Source organism: Denticeps clupeoides, chromosome 6 (assembly GCF_900700375.1).
Source record: "Denticeps clupeoides chromosome 6, fDenClu1.1, whole genome shotgun sequence".
NCBI lineage: Eukaryota > Metazoa > Chordata > Actinopteri > Clupeiformes > Denticipitidae > Denticeps > Denticeps clupeoides.
Window position 1 is genome coordinate 12,555,155 of NC_041712.1, and position 19,582 is coordinate 12,574,736.

General features: G+C 44.2%; 2 protein-coding genes across 3 annotated transcripts; both read left to right on the forward strand.

Annotated features, from left to right (window-relative positions):
- The first annotated feature begins 3,724 nt into the window (after positions 1-3,724).
- Positions 3,725-10,028, forward strand: trpc7a (transient receptor potential cation channel, subfamily C, member 7a). The gene is made up of 12 exons (XM_028983655.1): positions 3,725-3,837; positions 4,043-4,805; positions 6,023-6,205; positions 6,286-6,450; positions 6,540-6,756; positions 7,236-7,469; positions 8,025-8,289; positions 8,371-8,566; positions 8,771-8,992; positions 9,085-9,165; positions 9,341-9,416; positions 9,676-10,028. The coding sequence occupies exons 2-12, from the start codon at positions 4,053-4,055 to the stop codon at positions 9,813-9,815; spliced, it is 2,532 nt and encodes an 843-aa protein (XP_028839488.1). The 5' UTR covers positions 3,725-3,837; positions 4,043-4,052; the 3' UTR covers positions 9,816-10,028.
- Positions 10,029-11,049: 1,021 nt separating this feature from the next.
- etf1b (eukaryotic translation termination factor 1b) lies at positions 11,050-18,378 on the forward strand. Of its 2 annotated transcripts, none has more exons than XM_028983336.1 (11): positions 11,050-11,186; positions 11,532-11,634; positions 12,573-12,748; positions 13,378-13,517; positions 13,809-13,947; positions 14,823-15,013; positions 15,324-15,453; positions 16,637-16,810; positions 16,912-16,976; positions 17,543-17,690; positions 17,803-18,378. In XM_028983336.1, the coding sequence occupies exons 2-11, from the start codon at positions 11,549-11,551 to the stop codon at positions 17,883-17,885; spliced, it is 1,332 nt and encodes a 443-aa protein (XP_028839169.1). In that variant the 5' UTR covers positions 11,050-11,186; positions 11,532-11,548; the 3' UTR covers positions 17,886-18,378. The 2 variants fall into 2 exon arrangements, with proteins under 2 accessions (XP_028839169.1, XP_028839168.1); XM_028983335.1 differs by lacking the exon at positions 11,050-11,186 and adding an exon at positions 11,219-11,397.
- The last annotated feature ends 1,204 nt before the right edge of the window (positions 18,379-19,582 follow it).

A 19,582-nucleotide genomic window follows, 5' to 3' on the forward strand; every position in this document is an offset into this window, starting at 1 on the left:
TTCTATTCTGATAGTGGGAGCAAGCAATTATACCAAAGAATGTGCAGCATCCCATTTTTCATTTTTTTTTCCCCAAAAGTTCATTATGCTCTGAATATTTTGCTTTGGCATTTACTTTGCCGCTTTGGAACCGTGTGTCTGTTCCCCAGTCATCTCTCATGGGAGCTCGGGCACTTCAGGCTGCTGCTGGTGTGTTTAGAGCCGATCTCCTCCAAAGATTATTGATTGCAGCAGCGGAGAAACGGATTCATATTTTATGTGGCCCATTGCCTTCTTGTCGATGCAGTGACCTTTTCAAATCAGAATGGGCTAACAAGCCTTTGAGTTTTCGTGAACAGCTGAATATTTCATCATTTGAAATTTCGACTGAATGTGGCTTTTTTGTTTCTTTACAGAAAACTCTGAGCTGCTGGATGATTTATCCCCCCCCCCCCCCTCGCTTTACAGAACACACTAAGCTGCTTTTATCGCACCGGTTTTTAATCTCATCTCCTTTCACCTCCCTTTGCTAACAGCGACTGGAGCGGCATGATGTCTCACATTGTCACCAGTCATTGGGGGAACCTACAAAACACTTGAGAGCTTGAATTAAATGCGACAGTATCAGAGACGACTCTATTTTACTGCCTGTTCTCACACGGAACTTTAACGGGGGTGAAAATAAAGTTTGTGGAGTACAGAAAATGAATCTTATTGTTTGGTGAACATCCTGACAGAAAAAAATTCTCTCTTAAAAACACTAATCTCTGCCTTTTCTCAAGGTTTAAAAGTAATTGCATGCTCTCGCTTCCAGAGAGATGGCTGACTTTAATAACCAGGGATGTCGGGACTGCACCAAAATATGGTAATTGCCTTATTGAGATTATGGAGGAAATAATGTACACAAATTGGAGGGTCGTAATTATAGTTTAATACTAGAATACAGCACAAGATGTTTGATTCATTTGGGGGGTAGCACAGTGGCACAGCTTGGCCCTTGTGTATGCAGAGTTGGTATTCTCCCTCGTGGTTGATGCGGTGGCAGAGAGGACGCTGGGAGTGGAAGACGAACGGTGATTGTGGTCAGGGTCAGAAGGCAGTTGGCTTGAGGCAGGGTCAGGTCAGAAAACGGCTTACAACAAACAGGAGGTAAATCAACAAATGAGTTCGCACCTGCTGTCGCTCATCTCCGCCCCTTTTATAGCGGTGGTTGTCCTAGGCGTGGCGTCCTTCTGGGTTGGTGAGGGCAGGGTTGTGCTTGTGCCCTCTGGTGGCCCGGTGGGAGAGTGGCGGTCGTGACACAGGTTCATGCTAAGCGATGCCTCCAGTGCATCATCGAGCCATGATTGTGGTCTCCTGGACCTTCAGAAATGATTTCCAGTGAACAGCATCTTATCTTTTTGTGTGGAAATGCTTTTATATTCTGCATTCAAGCGTGATGAATTCTACCTTTTTTTGAAAGAAATCTTTGAAATTGAACAGTAGTCCCATTGTGGATCTGTCTCTGGGTGTCCTGGTTAATGTGAAGCACCCATTTGAATTTAGGAAAATAATCTAAAATTAATTGTGTGAGCCTTTTGACATAATCTGCGAATCATAGACACGCATACACAAATTTCTTTCAGATCCGTCTTGAAGAAGCCCTGTTCTGGTGCTTCATTGTGTTAACTGCTCCTCAAGACATTGCACAATCGAGTTTGCCGAGTTTACAGCCCCAGGCACATTGGATTAAGGGCCCTCGATCAGCCAGCGCCTCTGCAGGACAGAGGACCGAATGTGGCCCTTTGATGTGCATCAAAGCACTACACACATCTGATCTGCCCTGCTCGCGTGTGACAAACCCATTAATCATCGGGGGCCGAGAAGAGCCACACGTACCTCACCAGCCATCTGAACGCGGCTTATTCCTCTAACATCCCATCTCATAATAAATCTCCACAGCTGCCAGGTTCCGTCATTCTGTCCTCCAGCGGGTCTGGAGGTCTGGATGGTGACTGCTTGGGCCACACCGGACCCCAAACACACCCGATTCATCCCGTCCTCGTGCAGAATGCAATGGGTGAATATTTCCACATTACCATTGAACAAGATCGTTGTTACTTCTGTATTTTATTGGCAAGTTTGATTAAATATTCTTTTTTTTTTTTTTTTCTTTATTCCTTCCGAAGCGGTGCCTTCTCATCTAAAGAGCGAATACGTGTGGACGTCGCCCGTGCAGTGGACGTCCCTGCCTCCGATGAGCGGGGAGGACGCCGCCCGCCCCGGGCCACCCGCGCTCGGCCGCTGCATGACGCTGCCCGGCGCGCTCTTCCGGCGCAGGGCGGAGGCGCCCGGCGGCTACGGCGTCGCGGACGCCCTCGGCAGCTCGGCGCTGCCCGCGGTGGCGCTCACGACCACCTCCGAGGAGCGGGCCGGGGCGTCCGGGCCGCGGGAGGAGCACGATCGCTGGTGAGTTTGGCTCTCTGGAACCAAGCCTTGTCACTCTAAAAAGAAATCGGAGGACATTTACAGTATTTGTCAGACGCCCTTATCAGGGACAGTCCCCTGGGGCAACATAGGGTTAAGTGTCTTGCTCAGGGGCACAATGGTAGTAAGTGGGATTTGAACCTGGGTCTTCTGATTCATAGGTTCATTTTCGACTCGCCTTCGGCTTCCCAAATCGCTGCTTCTTCCTCAGGCCTGTGGTTTATTTCACACGAACCCTCAAAAGCCACTCAAGATTCAAGAGCTTTATGTGTAAAAATGTGTAATGTGTAATGTGTAAAGTGAAGTGATTGTCACATGTGATACACAGCAGCACAGCACACGGTGCACACAGTGAAATTTGTCCTCTGCATTTAACCCATCACCCTTGGTGAGCAGTGGGCAGCCATGACAGGCGCCCGGGGAGCAGTGTGTGGGGATGGTGCTTTGCTCAGTGGCACCTCAGTGGCACCTCAGTGGCACCTTGGCAGATCGGGATTTGAACCTGCAACCTTCTGATTACGGGGGCGCCCGGTCGGTCATAGTTGTACAATATGCACTGAATAGCCACCATAAAAATACTAAATTATATAAACGAGGCAAAGACAAATGGGAATTTATCTTTGCAAACTAAAGTCATATGTTCAATGTGCAATGAAGAGCGAATGGGTTGATGTAAAACGTCTGAGAAGTGCAGGTATGGTTACATATAGGACTTGAAATCACTGTCGACCAGGTGCCTTTCATGGCTGCCCACTGGCTATTGTGAAATTAAATATGAACAGAAAAATACCAAAACCTGGCATTCTTAGCATTTTTTTTTTTTCAAATTGTGCTCAGAGCCAGGTATGGTCACACTAAATTACACTTTAATGAAAGAGTAAGAAAAGTGCTACCACAATTACAACCAAGTTGGTTCTTTTAAATGACCTTACCTTATTTAACCTTACCCGATGTTATCCTCTGACCAGGCTTTTAGAGTCTCATCCGTCCACATCAAAATCTTCACAAAATATAAAGTAAACACGCTTAAATTCAAAGTGGCTTTCCTGTGAATTTGCACAGAAACACACACACAGAAAGGGCAATATTCCGGCTTTAAAATGATCCAACCTTTGCTGTTCGAAATGAAAACGCAAAATCTAATCACGGCCTGGGATTTGTGTTGTAGGAGGCAGGGTGCAGGATAGCGGCTCAGAGAGTCTGAGTTAACCCCAAGTGCTGTGATAAATGACCTCGGCTGTCCTTCTTTCTCACCAACAATACAACAGACGGGTCAAACGGTTTCTTTTGGAAGAGCCGCGCTTCGTTCCACTTCTCCATGCAGTTGATTAGGCGGATTAACACTGACCTTCGTTAACTGTGACAGTGAATTGTGGTTTTTCTGCCGATACGGTGAGTCACGGTCTGCGCTTCAGTTCATTGTTCAATGCTAATGCTCCCCTCTCATTCCCAAATGTGGCTTTCACTACCGTCAAAAAGTAAAAAAGAGACTTTTATATGTGTTACTCTCCGAATGTTGCATCCGTGGTTGTGTTGTGTTAGAGGAACTGTTACAAGACGCATGTGCAACATCCATTCCTGGCTCTTTCCTCCCCAGGCTCGACGCCATGCACCGGAGACACACCACGCTGCGCGAGAAGTGCCGCCGGCAGGCCATACGCGGCCCGGCCTACATGTTCAGCGAAAAGGGCACCAGCCTGACACCGGAGGAGGAGCGATTCCTGGATGCAGCCGAGTACGGCAACATCCCCGTGGTCCGGAAGATGCTGGAAGAATCCAAGACCCTGAACGTCAACTGTGTGGACTACATGGGGCAGAACGCTCTGCAGCTCGCTGTGAGCAACGAGCACTTAGAGGTGACGGAGCTGCTGCTGAAGAAGGAGGGCCTGGCCCGCGTGGGCGACGCCCTCCTTCTTGCCATCAGTAAAGGCTATGTACGTATCGTGGAGGCCATCTTGGCGCATCCTGCATTTAAAGGCGGGCTGCGCCTCACCATCAGCCCCCTGGAGCAAGAGCTGAGGGACGACGACTTCTACGCATATGACGAAGACGGCACCCGCTTTTCGCAGGACGTGACCCCCCTGATCCTGGCAGCCCATTGCCAGGAGTACGAGATCGTGCACACGCTCCTTCTGAAGGGCGCACGCATCGAGAAGCCCCACGACCACTTCTGCAAGTGCGGCGAGTGCGCCGAGAAGCAGCGGCGCGACCCCTTCAGCCACTCGCGCTCCCGCATGAACGCCTACAAGGGCCTGGCCAGCGCCGCCTACCTCGCCCTGTCCAGCGAAGACCCGGTGCTCACCGCGCTGGAGCTCAGCAACGAGCTCTCGCAGCTGGCCAACATTGAGACCGAGTTTAAGGTGAGGAGGGGATCATGAAGGGTCCAGATGGCACTACGTGTGCCCAGGACCGGCACCCCGAAATCACGAACGAAGGCCTCATTTTAATAGCTCGCTGTTGAGTGACCTCTGCAGATTTCATCACTTCAAACAAACACAACTAATCTTCATTTTAGAAATACATGGTGACAGCAATTGAGTTATTGGATTCTTTATAATGTATAGTTTGTCCGCTTTTTTTTCTATTAATATATATTACCTGGACTATAGTTTTAGTTGAACTTATCAGTTCATTTTCCCTGATCTATGCTGCTCACAAGATCTTATCTAGTCCTTTCAGCATTAGTATAAAAGCTAATGTATTTATTTGTATCGCTATTCAGCAATGGGGGCATCATTATCAAGTATTTTCACATGACTTATTATGCAACTTTTTGTCTATGAATGAATTTGAATTCATTGTGCTATTTTAATAATGATTGCTTGAAAGAGCTCCGTGTGTCTCAGCGTAGTTGCCTGTATACACTCATGAGGACAGGCATTTCTGTAATCGTATTAATTGCTCGGATCAAGATCGTTAGATGCTTTGGGGCAACTGGCGCCGGTGAAGTCTGGCAAACTTTAAAGCGCACTTCTCATGCAGAGTTGCTCGCAAGAATTGGAGTCCTTGCTGGAGTGCGGCCGCCCATGCCAATCCTCATTGTATCTTGCCGCGGCCGAGTATTAATACTTCACTCAGGAAGCCCACCCCCCCCCCCCCCCCCTTCTAATGTCTGAACACGCTCTGGCCCTCGGAGGAGTACGTGTCTGTGGGAGTCGTTCACCGGGGAAGTCTGTTGGAAGGATTTTTCATATCCAGCCTGTTGACTTCCATTATTGTTTTAGGGAGCCGGTAATTGAAAAGGTTCCACAGAGAGATGTGTTTAATCACCCCATCATTATTCGACAACAGAAGCCGTGCCAACCAAGTTCCCTTTCGGGGGAACTCTGGCACTTGCGTTATGTACATAACGATGGAAAAAGGGAATGTGTCGTTCCAGTTTAATGACGAGTTTTCAGACTTTCTTCCTTCTTGCCTCGTCGTGTCATTGCCCGCTGGGATGGCTCGTGATTTGTCCCTTGTCCATGTACCAACTAGCAGCCCGGTGATGCAAATGTCCGACCGCTGCGCAGTGTGGTTCTTTGATTGTTATTTACTTTTCTTCTGAAATAGACATGCTCTGTTCTCATTTCTCCAGAACGACTACAGGAAGCTGTCCATGCAGTGTAAGGACTTTGTGGTGGGAGTGCTGGATCTGTGCAGAGACACTGAAGAGGTAGAAGCCATTCTGAATGGAGATGTGGACCAGGACCCTCCCAGTGAGCACCACCGGCCCTGCCTCAGTCGTGTCAAACTTGCCATTAAGTATGAAGTCAAAAAGGTAAAGGGGCGGGGGCTAAGAGAAGGGGATTCGTGAATTTTGATTGGATCCGTCTGTAATGATGCACTGTATGTCTTCAGTTTGTTGCCCACCCCAACTGCCAGCAGCAGCTGCTGACGCTTTGGTACGAGAATCTGTCAGGGCTGAGGCAACAGTCCATTTCCATTAAGTGCTTAACGGTCCTCGGCGTCACCGTGGGGTTGCCATTTCTCGCAGTTGCGTACTGGGTCATGCCTTGCAGCAAGGTACTGAAGATGTCCTGAACGTGTCGAATTCACGTTTCTGTGTGTACGAGTGTGTGAAGCTCTTCTTTCTGTGCTTTTGGTCATATTAGCTGGGACAGATTCTTCGCAGCCCCTTCATGAAATTTGTGGCCCACGCTGTGTCCTTTACCATTTTCCTCGGACTCCTTGTCCTCAATGCCTCGGATCGGTTCGATGGGGTCAAAAACCTTCCCAACGAGACCATCACTGACCACCCTCGGCAAGTCTTCCGGGTCAAAACTACACGCTTCTCTTGGACTGAGTTGCTGATCATGAACTGGATACTTGGTGGGTGTTGATGAAAAACGATCTTATTGCAGAATGTTTGTATTGTATAATATGTTGTTTTCATCTTGATTATTACAACAGACAAATATGAATTCATCAGTTAGAAAATATGGTGCTGATGATTTCTCGTGATGATTGTACTGTCATGCATCTCTGTTACATTGTTTATTATGTCACTGTCATGTGACAAGCTGTGGCTTGAACGGAGCTACTAGGAATGAGCTGGATGTTGCTGTTACTAAATGTAACGTCCCCATGTCATCGAAAATATCTCATAGCACAACACAACATCAAGTGTGTCATTGCTTAATTAAGCTTGTGTATGATAGCAATAATCCACTTAAGATCTCAGTGACAGTTCTGTAGTGGAGCTGCTTTATTTGATGTAGGGTGACCGTGGCACATTGCGACACCGCCTCATCTGTTACCGTATAAACATCCACATCAGGCAACAGCTGTGAGCGTCTACTCCTGTTTAGGGATGATCTGGTCTGAGTGCAAGGAGATCTGGGCAGATGGGCCTCGGGAATATGTCATGCACCTGTGGAACATACTGGACTTTGGCATGCTGTCCATCTTTGTGGCCTCCTTCACTGCGCGACTAATGGCTTTTCTGAGAGCATCCAAGGCGCAACTGTATGTGGACCAGCATGTGCTGAACACGGATCTGAGCAGTGCTTCTTTACCAGAGGATGTTGCCTACTTCACTTATGGTGAGATTTTTTGGTTTTTACTGTCTAGTTAGACTTGCAACAACATTTTTCACCCATAATGAGAAGTATTTCTCTAAATGTTTCGTTGTGTATGCAGCTATTTATGTTCCTGGTAAAGAAATTTACTTTCATATTAAGTTAATTTTATGTCTAAAATTAAATGATCTTGCTTGCTTTCATAATTGACTGTCCTTTCATCACACTATGGTGCAGTTGTATGTTTTAGAAACAGACCCCATTCATTATTGAGGGTGGTAGTAGCCTAGTGGTTATGACACTTGTCTATGAACCACAAGACAAAAAGTCACATGTTCAAACCCCACTTACTACCATTATGTCCCCAAGCAAGATTCTTAACCCTGAGTGTCTCCAGGGAGACTGTCCCTACAACTAGCGACTCTATGTCGCTCTGGATAAGCGTTTCTGCAAAATGCTGTAAATAGTGGTGTCAGATTCTCAAAGCACCAGCTCAAAGTATTTTGGAAAATGAGCAGTAAAACACTGCCACCTTGTGGTCATAAATTTGTGCAATACATTTCTCCTTTCTTTCGACAGCAAGAAACAAATGGCTACCCTCAGATCCCCAGCTCATCTCTGAGGGTCTGTACTCCATTGCAGTTGTATTAAGCTTCTCCCGCATTGCCTACATCCTCCCTGCGAATGAAAGCTTTGGGCCACTTCAGATATCCCTGGGCCGCACAGTCAAGGACATTTTTAAATTCATGGTCATTTTCATCATGGTCTTCCTGGCCTTCATGATTGGCATGTTTAATCTGTACTCCTACTACCTTGGGGCCAAATATAACCCTGCCTTTACTACGTAAGTCCTGCATATTCATCAGTGATTTTGAAGTTCATTGTGTGGTGGAATGACGATTCTTGCATCTGTTTGTGCCTACAGAGTAGAGGAGAGTTTCAAAACCCTGTTCTGGTCCATCTTTGGTTTGTCTGAAGTCATCTCTGTGGTTCTGAAGTATGACCATAAGTTCATTGAGAACATTGGTTATGTTTTGTATGGAGTCTACAACGTCACAATGGTTGTGGTTCTGCTCAACATGTTGATAGCAATGATCAACCACTCCTATCAGGAGATTGAAGTGAGATTTTAAAATGGTTGCCTATTATCACCATCACTGTCGTTGATTCTGTCAGCTACACAAACCTCATCATCAATTTTATTAAACGTTTTTTGTTTAATAATTTTTTTCTCATTATATATAACAGTTAAAGGTATCTTAATTTTTCTGTGCAAAGAATGGACATATATGAAATGAACTCATCAAAGGAGTCTTTCATAACAGGAAGATGCTGATGTAGAGTGGAAGTTTGCCAGAGCCAAGCTGTGGCTCTCTTACTTTGATGAAGGGAGAACACTGCCGCCACCATTTAATCTGGTGCCCAGTCCAAAATCCTTCTACTACATGGTCCTGCGAACCAGAGCCTTTCTTGTGCAACTTTGCAAGGCAAGAGCTTTTCATCGGGACAGCCAATTGGAAATGAGTTCCATGAATTCTAGGTCAAAGGTGAGTTCTATTATTTTGAGTTATATAATAAGCTATCATGATGTTCATATCAATATTTTTTTCTTGTTTTTCCTTTGTGTTTATGACTGAAGCTCAATCGCTTCAGGCCTCACTACCGGACACAAGAAGAATATACCCAAAGGAATCCTATCAAACATCCAACACGCTACCAGGTATTGCATCTATTGCAATATATTGTTACTATTAAGATAACATGCTATAGTTTGCCAGTATTCATTAAATTGTCTCCTATTTTGTTGGTTTCTCTGGACTTTTTGCCAGTTTCATTACTTGAACTTCTACTGACCTCAGTCTGGGGTTAACTAATCCTCTTGTAATCATTATTAGAAACTCATGAAACGGCTCATTAAGCGGTATGTCTTGAAGGCCCAAGTCAACAGTGAAAACGATGAAGTCAATGAAGGTGAGGCCACCTGGTTGCTCTTGAAGCGAACATGTAATCCTTTTTCATCAGGCTGCTGGCTCTTGTCCAAATCCCCAAGAGTCAGGCAGTCCATTTGTGAGTCACTCTACACTTCAAGTAGGCACAGTGATGTGTAGAGTCTGAGCCTTTGTGTATAAAATGTGGAGAGCTTATTTTGGCCTGTACGCGTGTCTCCGCAGATGAAAGTGTGCATAGATTCAAGTGGACACATCTGTAACGTGTTATGTTTTCCATTTAGGCGAGTTGAAGGAAATTAAACAGGACATCTCCAGTCTCCGTTATGAACTCCTAGAGGAGAAGGCCCAGACCACTGAAGAACTGGCTGATTTAATCCAGCAGCTCAGTGACAAACTCACCAAAGTCAACAAGAAACCCTGACATGGACCTCACTGGAGTCAAGCCATTTTATATAGCCATTGTATACATACTACATATTATATACACACACACATCATATTTATTCATTATTTAGAAATTATTTATATGTTATTTACCCTGTCATCTCTTTTACAGTACAGGCCAAGAGTTGGACACACCTTCTCATTTAATGTGTTTTCTTTATTTTCATGACCATTTACATTGGTAGATTCTCACTGAAGGCATCAAAACTATGAATGAACACACGTGGAGTTTTGTACTTAACAAAAAAGGGTGAAATAAGTGAAAACATGTTTTATATTCTAGTTTCTTCAAAATATCCACCCTTTGCTCTGATTACTGCTTTGCACACTCTTGGCATTCTCTCGATGAGCTTCAAGAGGTCGTCACCTGAAATGGTTCTCCAACAGTCTTGAAGGAGTTCCCAGAGGTGTTTAGCACTTGTTGGCCCCTTTGCCTTCACTCTGCGGTCCAGCTCACCCCAAACCATCACAGGTCCGGTGATTGTGGAGACCAGGTCTCCACTTTTTGTAAAGTACATAACTCCACATGTGTTCATTCATAGTTTTGATGCCTTCAGTGAGAATCTATCAAATGTAAATGGTCATGAAAATAAAGAAAACACATTGAATGAAGCAATTGGCCTGTACTGTATATAACACCAGTTATGTGTTTGTATTGTCATGTATAGTTGGAACGTTTCCTGTCAAACCAATGTGTTGCTGTGGACCATTTCTTTCTATTTCAAAACAAATACTGTGATATTTATCCCTGGATGTTTTATTTATTTCATTCCCAAATGATTCTGTTACACATTATCAGTGTTTTATTTCACAATAAAACATGTTGATGACTTTAATACCTTTTTTTTACATTTCGGTGATTGTTTTTGCGCTACGCAAAGTAGGTCAGTGGTGTGTTGTTTTTAAGCTATCAATAATCAATTTTTCACGGAGTGGAGGTGCATATATGTATGTAAACCTATTTACCTATTAGTGTCATCAAACAATACAAAAGCATACTGATAAAGTTTCCGCATGACCGGTAGTTCCCTGGCGCCACCTCCCAGCGCTGGTTCTGATGTGTGAAATAACGCGCGCTTTCAGGCACCGGAAAGGTTCCGCCCACTGAACCCTCGTCCAATGGGGCGGCTCCAAATGTATCGTAACCATGGCGTTTCCAGGAAGTGACCTGAACCGGAATTCTAATCTTTCACCCACGTGAGCCTCGCAGCACCACGCGTAGCAAGAGCGAACCGGCTCGAGAAACCAACGTCACGCAGCTGCTGGCAAAACACACAGACACACACACACACACACACACACACTGGGAGCGAGTCCGAGGCGCGGTGGAGCAGCGACTTTGCAGCCAGTGAGTAGCTCGGTTTACGGGTTCCGGGTCGACTCGCCGAACTTTAAAGGGCGGAACGGGGAACCGGTGGACTTTAGGGCCCGGCGCTCCTTCGCGGCCCTCCGAACGAGCCGCACGGTTCTATCCCTGCCGCTGGACGGAGGCCCGATCTCGCAGTTAGAAATGCGGGGGAAACTTCGCCTCCCGTGATCGCGGCGCTTGTCGGTGTCCGGTGTGTTGCGCTGCCAGCGCGGCGTCCTCCTCCGCCGCCGCCGCCGCCGCCCCTGACAGACCACAGTCTCTGTTGCTCGAGCCTCCGAGCCCAGCCTGCTATCGTGGCTAATCCAGCTAGCTCTTCTCTCGCAGGTCCTGAAACGGGAAAGATGGCGGACGACCCGAGCGCAGCGGACAGAAACGTGGAAATCTGGAAGATCAAGAAGTTGATCAAAAGTCTGGAGGCCGCCCGAGGGTGAGCGTGGAAGTGCGGTCCGCGGTCCGCTGCCCTGTAACCTCGTCGCGGGGTGAAGTGCGCATCAGTGTGGAGCAGCTGCTAGGCCGACAGGGACCTGGGAGTGGGGATATGGCATGGGTTTCCTGGGGTTCTCACGAGTCACCTTATTCCTCGCTGATGCGGGATCATTCATTAAGCATGGTGGCTTCGTGGGTAACTTGATGTTTTTTTTTTGGGGGGGGGGAGGGGCATTTCTGAATGTCACTGCCACTCATCATTTCTTTCCATTCATCTCTTCTTGTGTCAGTTTCTTTTTCTCTTGCTATCTGCATCATCGAGCTTGTGGCCTGACCATCGGAGGAAGGGCTTCTACTTTTTTTTGCTGATGGGGCCTGAAATTGCCTGGGTGGGCCCCCAATCCGACAGTCCCGCACAATCGAACTGAATTAGCAGCGGCGTGTTTCTGTGTGTGTGTTTGATCGTATTAAGACTGAGCTAATGAACCAAAGCAACACTAAAGACATGCGATCAGGTGGTTGTGGTTTTGGTCCACAGTGCACCGTAGACACGAGCACCATGTCTGTCATGTCTGGCCAGCGTAGACGATATTCAGTTTTGGTTCAATGCCAGGAGCAAACCGTAAAACGTAACCATTATGTTGCCTTCAGTGTGTCAAAGGACCGTCAAAATCACCCGTGTCTCTTTGTTGCCCCATCGAAAGATGACATTATATTTATAGCCTTATTACCTCCCTAATAATTTACAATTAACTGAAACAAATTCATATAAAAATTCTGAATTAGCTTTAGTTCAATACTATTTTAACCATAAACTGTTGCACCGCACTGTGTCATTTTCAGTACATTTGCGGCTCTAGTTCTGTAGGGTTCTTTGTTGCTGATTCAGCTGAAACCTACTCGAAACTAAAGCGGCATTGTGTTGGACTTTCTCCACAGGAATGGCACCAGCATGATCTCTCTCATCATCCCTCCGAAGGACCAGATTTCTCGAGTGGCCAAAATGCTTGCTGATGAGTTTGGCACGGCGTCCAACATTAAAAGCAGAGTGAACAGGCTGTCCGTGCTCGGCGCTATCACATCAGTACAGCAGAGACTCAAACTCTACAACAAGGGTGTGTTTGGAGGGTGGGGTGACTAGCTTGTCTGATAAAACAATAAGCCCTGCCCCCGTCCCTTTAGTAATGTGATGTACTCTAAACATAAGGCTTGTAACATTCTAAGCAAATGAATTATTCATAGTGCTTCTTATTATTTTCTGCTCTGTTTGTTGTCAAGTGGCTTGCCAGTACGTTTCCATGAACAATTCGGTCACAATCTACAGTTACAGCTCAACTTGGCTGTTAAATTGACCCACCAGCATGGGCAGCAGGAATTGATTTGTTGACCAACGTGTGCCTGACTCTGCTATGGCAGGTGGCACTATAGTTGTTCATGTGTCAATATAAAAATTGGAATCATGACATTCACTTAATTGTGTTTTACATCACCCAATGTTCACTTATTTTATTGCATGTTCTATGTGCGGACAGTACTTGTTCTAGATAAATGCCCAGAGAGGCAGTAGGACAAATGCCAATCACATTAGTTGGGTGTTTTAGTTCTGATTTTATTATTTAGTTATTAGGGCTTCAGTCTAATTAACTTTGTCTAAGTTAGGTTATGTTTTTATAGTCGGCCTAATAATTAGATTTGCTTGTGAATGTACTGTAGGACTGTGTGACCCTTCCTTTTTTTCCTGTAGTGCCACCCAATGGCCTGGTAGTGTACTGTGGAACCATTGTGACAGAAGAGGGGAAAGAGAAGAAAGTTAACATTGACTTTGAGCCTTTTAAGCCCATCAACACCTCCCTTTATCTATGCGACAACAAATTCCACACAGAGGTAAAGATCACCGCATGGGCTTTAAATTAAGAGGCGTTATTGTGGCTAGTGGCTGGAGCTTTCTTCGTTATTTTCAAAAGGCAACCGCAGTATCAACGAGTTGGGAGTCATATTGCCATGTACATCAATCTGAATTTAAACCCTCATTTTCTGTTTCATCCCTGTGATCCTGAAGCAAAACTTTGTTCAGCTTGTTACATGCAGAGGCTCTGATGTGCTGCATGAATGTTTAATGCCTTGCTTCATAGTTGAGGTGAGCATAGTCTTTCATCCCCGTTTGTTTTATTGCAGGCCCTCACTGCTTTACTGTCTGATGACAGCAAGTTTGGCTTCATTGTGATTGACGGAAGTGGGGCTCTTTTTGGAACTCTGCAAGGGAACACGCGGGAAGTTCTGCACAAGTTCACTGTGGACCTGCCTAAAAAGCACGGTAAAGCTCTCACACTGACTGCCATAAATAAACATGCCACAATATTATTGGTGTAAATATTTTGTCTTGATTGGGGTTGCAAAGGGGCAGAACATGGAAATATTCTGGGAATTTTGAAAGAGAAACTTTCCATGAGTATTATAAGGAAGAAATTGTATCATATTCAAACATACATTTGTTTTGTCGTAAGCGGTTTGTGCATGTGATTGAAGTATCCACATTGCTAAATTTGCATGTTGGCTATGATGTAACCTCAAATGAAGTCAGTATGTTTGAAGCATAGTGACTTAAATGGGGGCCAAACTTTGCACAGATTGTTAATCAAGGTTTTTGCACACAACCATGTGCTTTAGTAATGTTTGTGTGCCCAGGTAACTGAGGCATAAAGCAGAGAAAATAAGTATTGAGCACGTAAATCTATTTCTGAAGGTCAAATGAAATGAAATTCAGTGTTTAGAATAAACCCCTTAATCCACACATGCAAAGAAATTCAAACCACAGATGGTCATAAATTAAGTTGTGTAATAAATGACAAAAGAATAAGTTTTGAACACGATATATGTAATGTTTTGTACATAAGCTTTTGTTGGTGATAACGGCTTCAGGATTCTCCTTGAATGGAACAAATTACATGCATACATTGCTCAGGTGTGGTTTTGACCCACTCTTATTTTACCTGCTGTATGAGGCATTCGTTGCAAAACCCACCTTCTATTCTGTATGATTTGCTGGTAACGACTTGCTGCCATATGGCATAGGACACAGAGAGGTGTTGTAGAGTCCATGCCTCAGTATAGAATTATTTCTACCTATACAATATTTAGTAGGTAGAACCTTCCGGAATCCAAAACGTATTTTGTATCCTTTTTCCTCAGGTAGAGGAGGTCAATCTGCTTTGCGTTTTGCTCGCTTGAGAATGGAGAAGAGACACAACTATGTTCGCAAGGTGGCGGAGACAGCGGTCCAGCTTTTTGTGTCCAATGATAAAGTTAATGTTGCTGGCTTGGTGCTAGCTGGATCTGCTGATTTCAAGACTGAACTTAGCCAGTCGGACATGTTTGATCCGGTAGGTGGCCTTCAAAAACTTAAATAAGTGGTAGCATAGCGGGGAAGGAAGCGGACCTGTAATCAGAAGGTTGCTGGTTCATATCCTGACCTGCCAAGGTGCCACTGAGTAAAGCACCATCCCCACACACTGCTCCTTGGGCAACTTTCATGGCTGCCCACTGCTCATTAAGGGTGATGTGTTAAATGCAGAGGACATATTTGTTGTCTCACTGTGTGCTGTGCTGCAGTGTTTCACAATTTTTTTTTATACTTTTATGTCTCTTCATTCCCTTAAACATTTTCAATTCTGTCTTCTGTTCACTTTTAAGAGGTTACAAGCAAAGGTGCTGAAGCTGGTAGACATTTCATATGGAGGAGAAAATGGCTTCAACCAGGCCATCGAGCTGTCTGCGGAGGTCCTGTCCAATGTCAAGTTCATCCAAGAAAAGAAACTAATAGGTATGATAGCACTTAATTAAATAAATAGAAATGACCTAATGAAATAAATTGTCCTCACAATTTCATCTGAGCTAAGGTTACCAAAATTAGTTTTGTAAACATTACATTTTTTAAAAGCCCAACAACATTCCCGATAGGCTCATCAAAACTCTGATATATTCCTGTAGGCTATATAGGCCTGGTTGAGTCCAGCTTATGCGGTAAATGAACTTCCGGTCCATAGCTCCTATCCTTTCCATATGATTTGCGGCTTGTAAATTTGTTTCCGTGTTTGGTAAAGTGTTTTGCATGTTGTTTCATTAAACAATTTTTTTTTTATCAAATGTAAATCAGCTGCAGTTTTAAGGTGTTCTTTATAATTATTGCAGGAAAGATGTGAAAATGGCAAGCCGATTATTTATTTTTAAACCCACACATTTCCTTTCTCCTAGTGCTTGTAGCGCACGCAAAGAAAGACAGGCTTTTAAAAAGCTGTACATTGCGAGGTGTAACAGTCGTGTGTGTGTATATGTACTCCTTTAAAGGGGTCCTGGCTCATCTTGGACACTTCAGAGAAAGAAGTTGAGAACCACTGATATGTATTCTGTTAAAATAAGCAGAACTGAACGTTCATGCCAGTCCGAAGTCATTCTGCTGAAAAGTCGCATTATTAAAGAAATCGTCCACTAGGGAAAAACGGCATTTTAAAATAAAAGGATGACTTAAAAAAAAAAAGGAAGTTTTGGAATTAAAAACTGCTGAAATGAAATAAAAGGCGTTTTTTGAATTATGGTGTTAGATCTGATGTCAGCACTGTCACTGTTCACTAACAAAATGCTCATTGTAATCATTAATGTCAAATGACCAAAGCTGCAGGTATGCCACTGAAAACACTGTGGCTTTGTGCCATAGAACATAATGATAGGAGGTCAGTGGATTCTCAATTACTTCCTGATGTCTATAAACCTGTAATAACCATCTAAAAGGGTATATTTATTTACAAGGATATCCAAGATTTTCTTCCTTGTAACAGGGTCTTGTAAATCCACCCCTCTGTATTAACCAATAAGAGATTAAAAAAAACACTACTATTGAATATCAAGAAATGTTTTGATCATTTTTTTTATTTTTTATTCCAAAAATACCCAAACACCCCCACCCAGTCAACAGCCGCATCCTTTGCTATTTGTACCTCTGGTTTTAGGAAGATACTTTGACGAGATTAGTCAGGATACAGGCAAGTACTGCTTTGGTGTGGAGGACACGCTAAAGGCCTTGGAGATGGGTGCTGTGGAGATCCTTATTGTCTATGAGAACCTGGACACGATGCGATACGTTCTGCGTTGCCATGGAGCTGAGGGCAGTGCATCAGAAAATGGTACATAACACACACCAGAACTGTATTCTGACTGTATTTTTTTTTTTTTTCTCCCCCCACTTGACGAAAGCTTGCTTTGATTCTGTCGGTCTCTCTTTCAGATGAAAAGACTCTGTATTTGACTCCTGAGCAGGAGAAGGACAAATCCCACTTTACAGACAAGGAGGTGATTTAAACACAGAATACCTTTATGAGTCCGGGGGGTGTTGGGGCTCAATATTTTTTGCATCACACAGAATTAAAAGAAGCAGAGTCTCAACTGGGACAATTTTTATTAAAGTTACATTATACAATATTGATGCCTGCAGTGGAACAAAGGAAATTAAATGTCAGACTGAATCCAAGTTAACCCGAACCTCTCTGTAGTGCCCAGCCCCCAACCATGCAGTGCCAGGGCAGCTTCACTCTTGATGTCTGTCATGTGCATCTTAAATATATGCATGAACTTTCAACTAGCTGCTGAAAAATGTAACAGTTCAGTGGACTGCATCTAAATGTCTGTGTTCAAATGCAGCAGACATGCAGTGCATTGAGCATATTGACACTAAAACAATCTAAACCTAAGCTTAGCTTATTTTTTAAAGTGTAGATTCTCTGGTATCTTGTTGAACAAAGTGCTTCATAATAGCTGGTTTTAAACACATTCGGCTGAATGTCTCAATTTAAAAAAAAAAAGAAGACAGAACTATAAAGTATAATAATCCTAATTTTGTGATTCACTTTTATCTGCAGACAGGACAAGAACATGAGCTGATTGAGAGCATGCCGTTGTTGGAGTGGTTTGCCAACAATTATAAGAAGTTCGGAGCCACGCTGGAAATCGTTACTGACAAGAGCCAAGAGGGATCACAGTTTGTTAAAGGCTTTGGTGGAATCGGGGGTAAGGTTTATATTGTATGCTATGCTATAAGTATGCCTTTCCATGTAATTGTTCGCATTTTGATTGTCATTCTTTAGTCCTCTTTATTCATTCATTTGTTTTTGCTTATTAGGGATTTTGCGATACAGAGTGGATTTCCAGGGAATGGAATATCAGGGAGATGACGATGAGATCTTCGACTTGGATGACTACTAGGTAGTCTGGAATCATGCAGGAAAATCATGCAGGAGAAAAAAAAAAAATGACATGTAAGGTTTCTTCCTCACCCAGAGTGACAGTGTGTGGGATTGAGAATGTATCAGCAAGAAGGAGAACAAGCGTGTCAAAGAGATGTTTCATAAAAGTATCCCTGACTATGTAACACAAAAAAGATTCAACACACACACACAGTGACTCCATCTTCTGTCTGGTCTGGACTCGTCGGGATTTCGCTTGTCTCCACTCTACGTAAATGTGTCGACGCGAGAGCAAGGACATGCCATGCCTGGCTCAACTTTCCCAGATGCTCTGATAGGCTATATAAAATGTGAGGGGAAAAAATGCTCAACTTCTTTAACCCTTCACTTCCTTTGCCCCCTTCTTTTTTACTGGCATCTGCTCCTGTTGTATTTTATTTCCTTTTTTTTAAACTGGATTTCTGTAGAAAGCAGGAAATCAAAATTAAATCTGTACTGCTTAACACAAACAACAAATGGTCCCATGCCTCCTATGTCATCATCTGTTATTCATTAAATATTTTTTTAAATATTTTTTTTTGCTGCTGACACTGTGATAGACACACTGTCCTCTCCTTTTTGTTCAAACCCCATTTCAGCTTTCCTCTTTACCCCCCCCCCATCCCCATAACACTGCATCTTGCTGGCTCCATATATCCCCTGAGGTTGCAGGGAGAAAGGTCTGGATGTCCCTGTGTTTAAGTGATGTGAGGACACAAAAGCTCTTTTGAGTGTTCTCTAGGAAAACTTTGTCCATTGTTTTTTTTGTGGGGGGGTGCTTTAATCAGTTTTCTAAGGAACTGTGATGAGCCTCTGAACCTTGATTTTGTGTGTGTTTTGTGACCCATAACTTGACTATGCAGGGCAAAAAGTTTGAATTGCAGGTGCACTCTGTTTGTAGCTGTATTCGTCTTTTTTTTTTTTTTTTAAGGCTTGTCCTTCCCAGCTTTATCATTATGAAGGAGTCCTCAGAGGAAATTGTTCCGTGAGGCTGGGGGGTGGGTTAGGAGGCCTGGTGTGCTCATAGGCTTTTCAAAATTTTGTATCGCAGTGCGATTGTAAACCTTCATATCTCCATTACCCAGCAATGTGAACATTTCGGTGTTGCCCTTTTCTCTTTTGAGAAAAGCAATGTGAACATTTCGGTGTTGCCCTTTTCTCTTTTGCCCCCCCACCATGTCTAACATATTGTTCTTCACAATTTTGTAAGAAGCATTTGTGGCCACGAACAATTAAAAATTAATTATTTGCATGTTTGACCTTTTATGTGACTTAATGGTAGTAGCCTAGTGGGTAACAAACTCGTCGATGAACCAGAGGACCCAGGTTCAAATCCCACTTACTACCATTGTGTCCCTGAGCAAGAAACTTAACCCTAAATTGCTGCGGGGGGGGGGGGGGGGGGGGGGGGGGGGGGGGATTGGGACTGTCCCTGTAACTACTGATTGGATAAGGGCGTCTGATAAATGCTGTAAATGTGAATGTTAATGTTTCAAAATGAATGTCACATATAGTGTGTTTTTGTGGATGAGGGTTAATTCCTGTAATGGATTTTAGGCTCAGACCTTGCCATGTGGACCGATGCGTATAAAGTTCCGGCTCGTCGATATCGTCGCGTTTTTCACCAAAAGCGCGAATCATTGGCGATAACCTCGGTCTTCGCCTTAGCAGCAGGCC

Coding starts and splice junctions, on each gene's coding strand:
- trpc7a (XM_028983655.1), top strand. CDS start 4,053: ATGCACCGGAGACACACCACGCTGCGCGAGAAGTGCCGCCGGCAGGCC. Junction 6,206..6,285: donor TTAAGTATGAAGTCAAAAAG/GTAAAGGGGCGG, acceptor GTATGTCTTCAG/TTTGTTGCCCACCCCAACTG. Junction 8,993..9,084: donor CCATGAATTCTAGGTCAAAG/GTGAGTTCTATT, acceptor TTATGACTGAAG/CTCAATCGCTTCAGGCCTCA.
- etf1b (XM_028983336.1), top strand. CDS start 11,549: ATGGCGGACGACCCGAGCGCAGCGGACAGAAACGTGGAAATCTGGAAG. Junction 13,518..13,808: donor ACAACAAATTCCACACAGAG/GTAAAGATCACC, acceptor GTTTTATTGCAG/GCCCTCACTGCTTTACTGTC. Junction 17,691..17,802: donor AGGCTTTGGTGGAATCGGGG/GTAAGGTTTATA, acceptor TTTGCTTATTAG/GGATTTTGCGATACAGAGTG.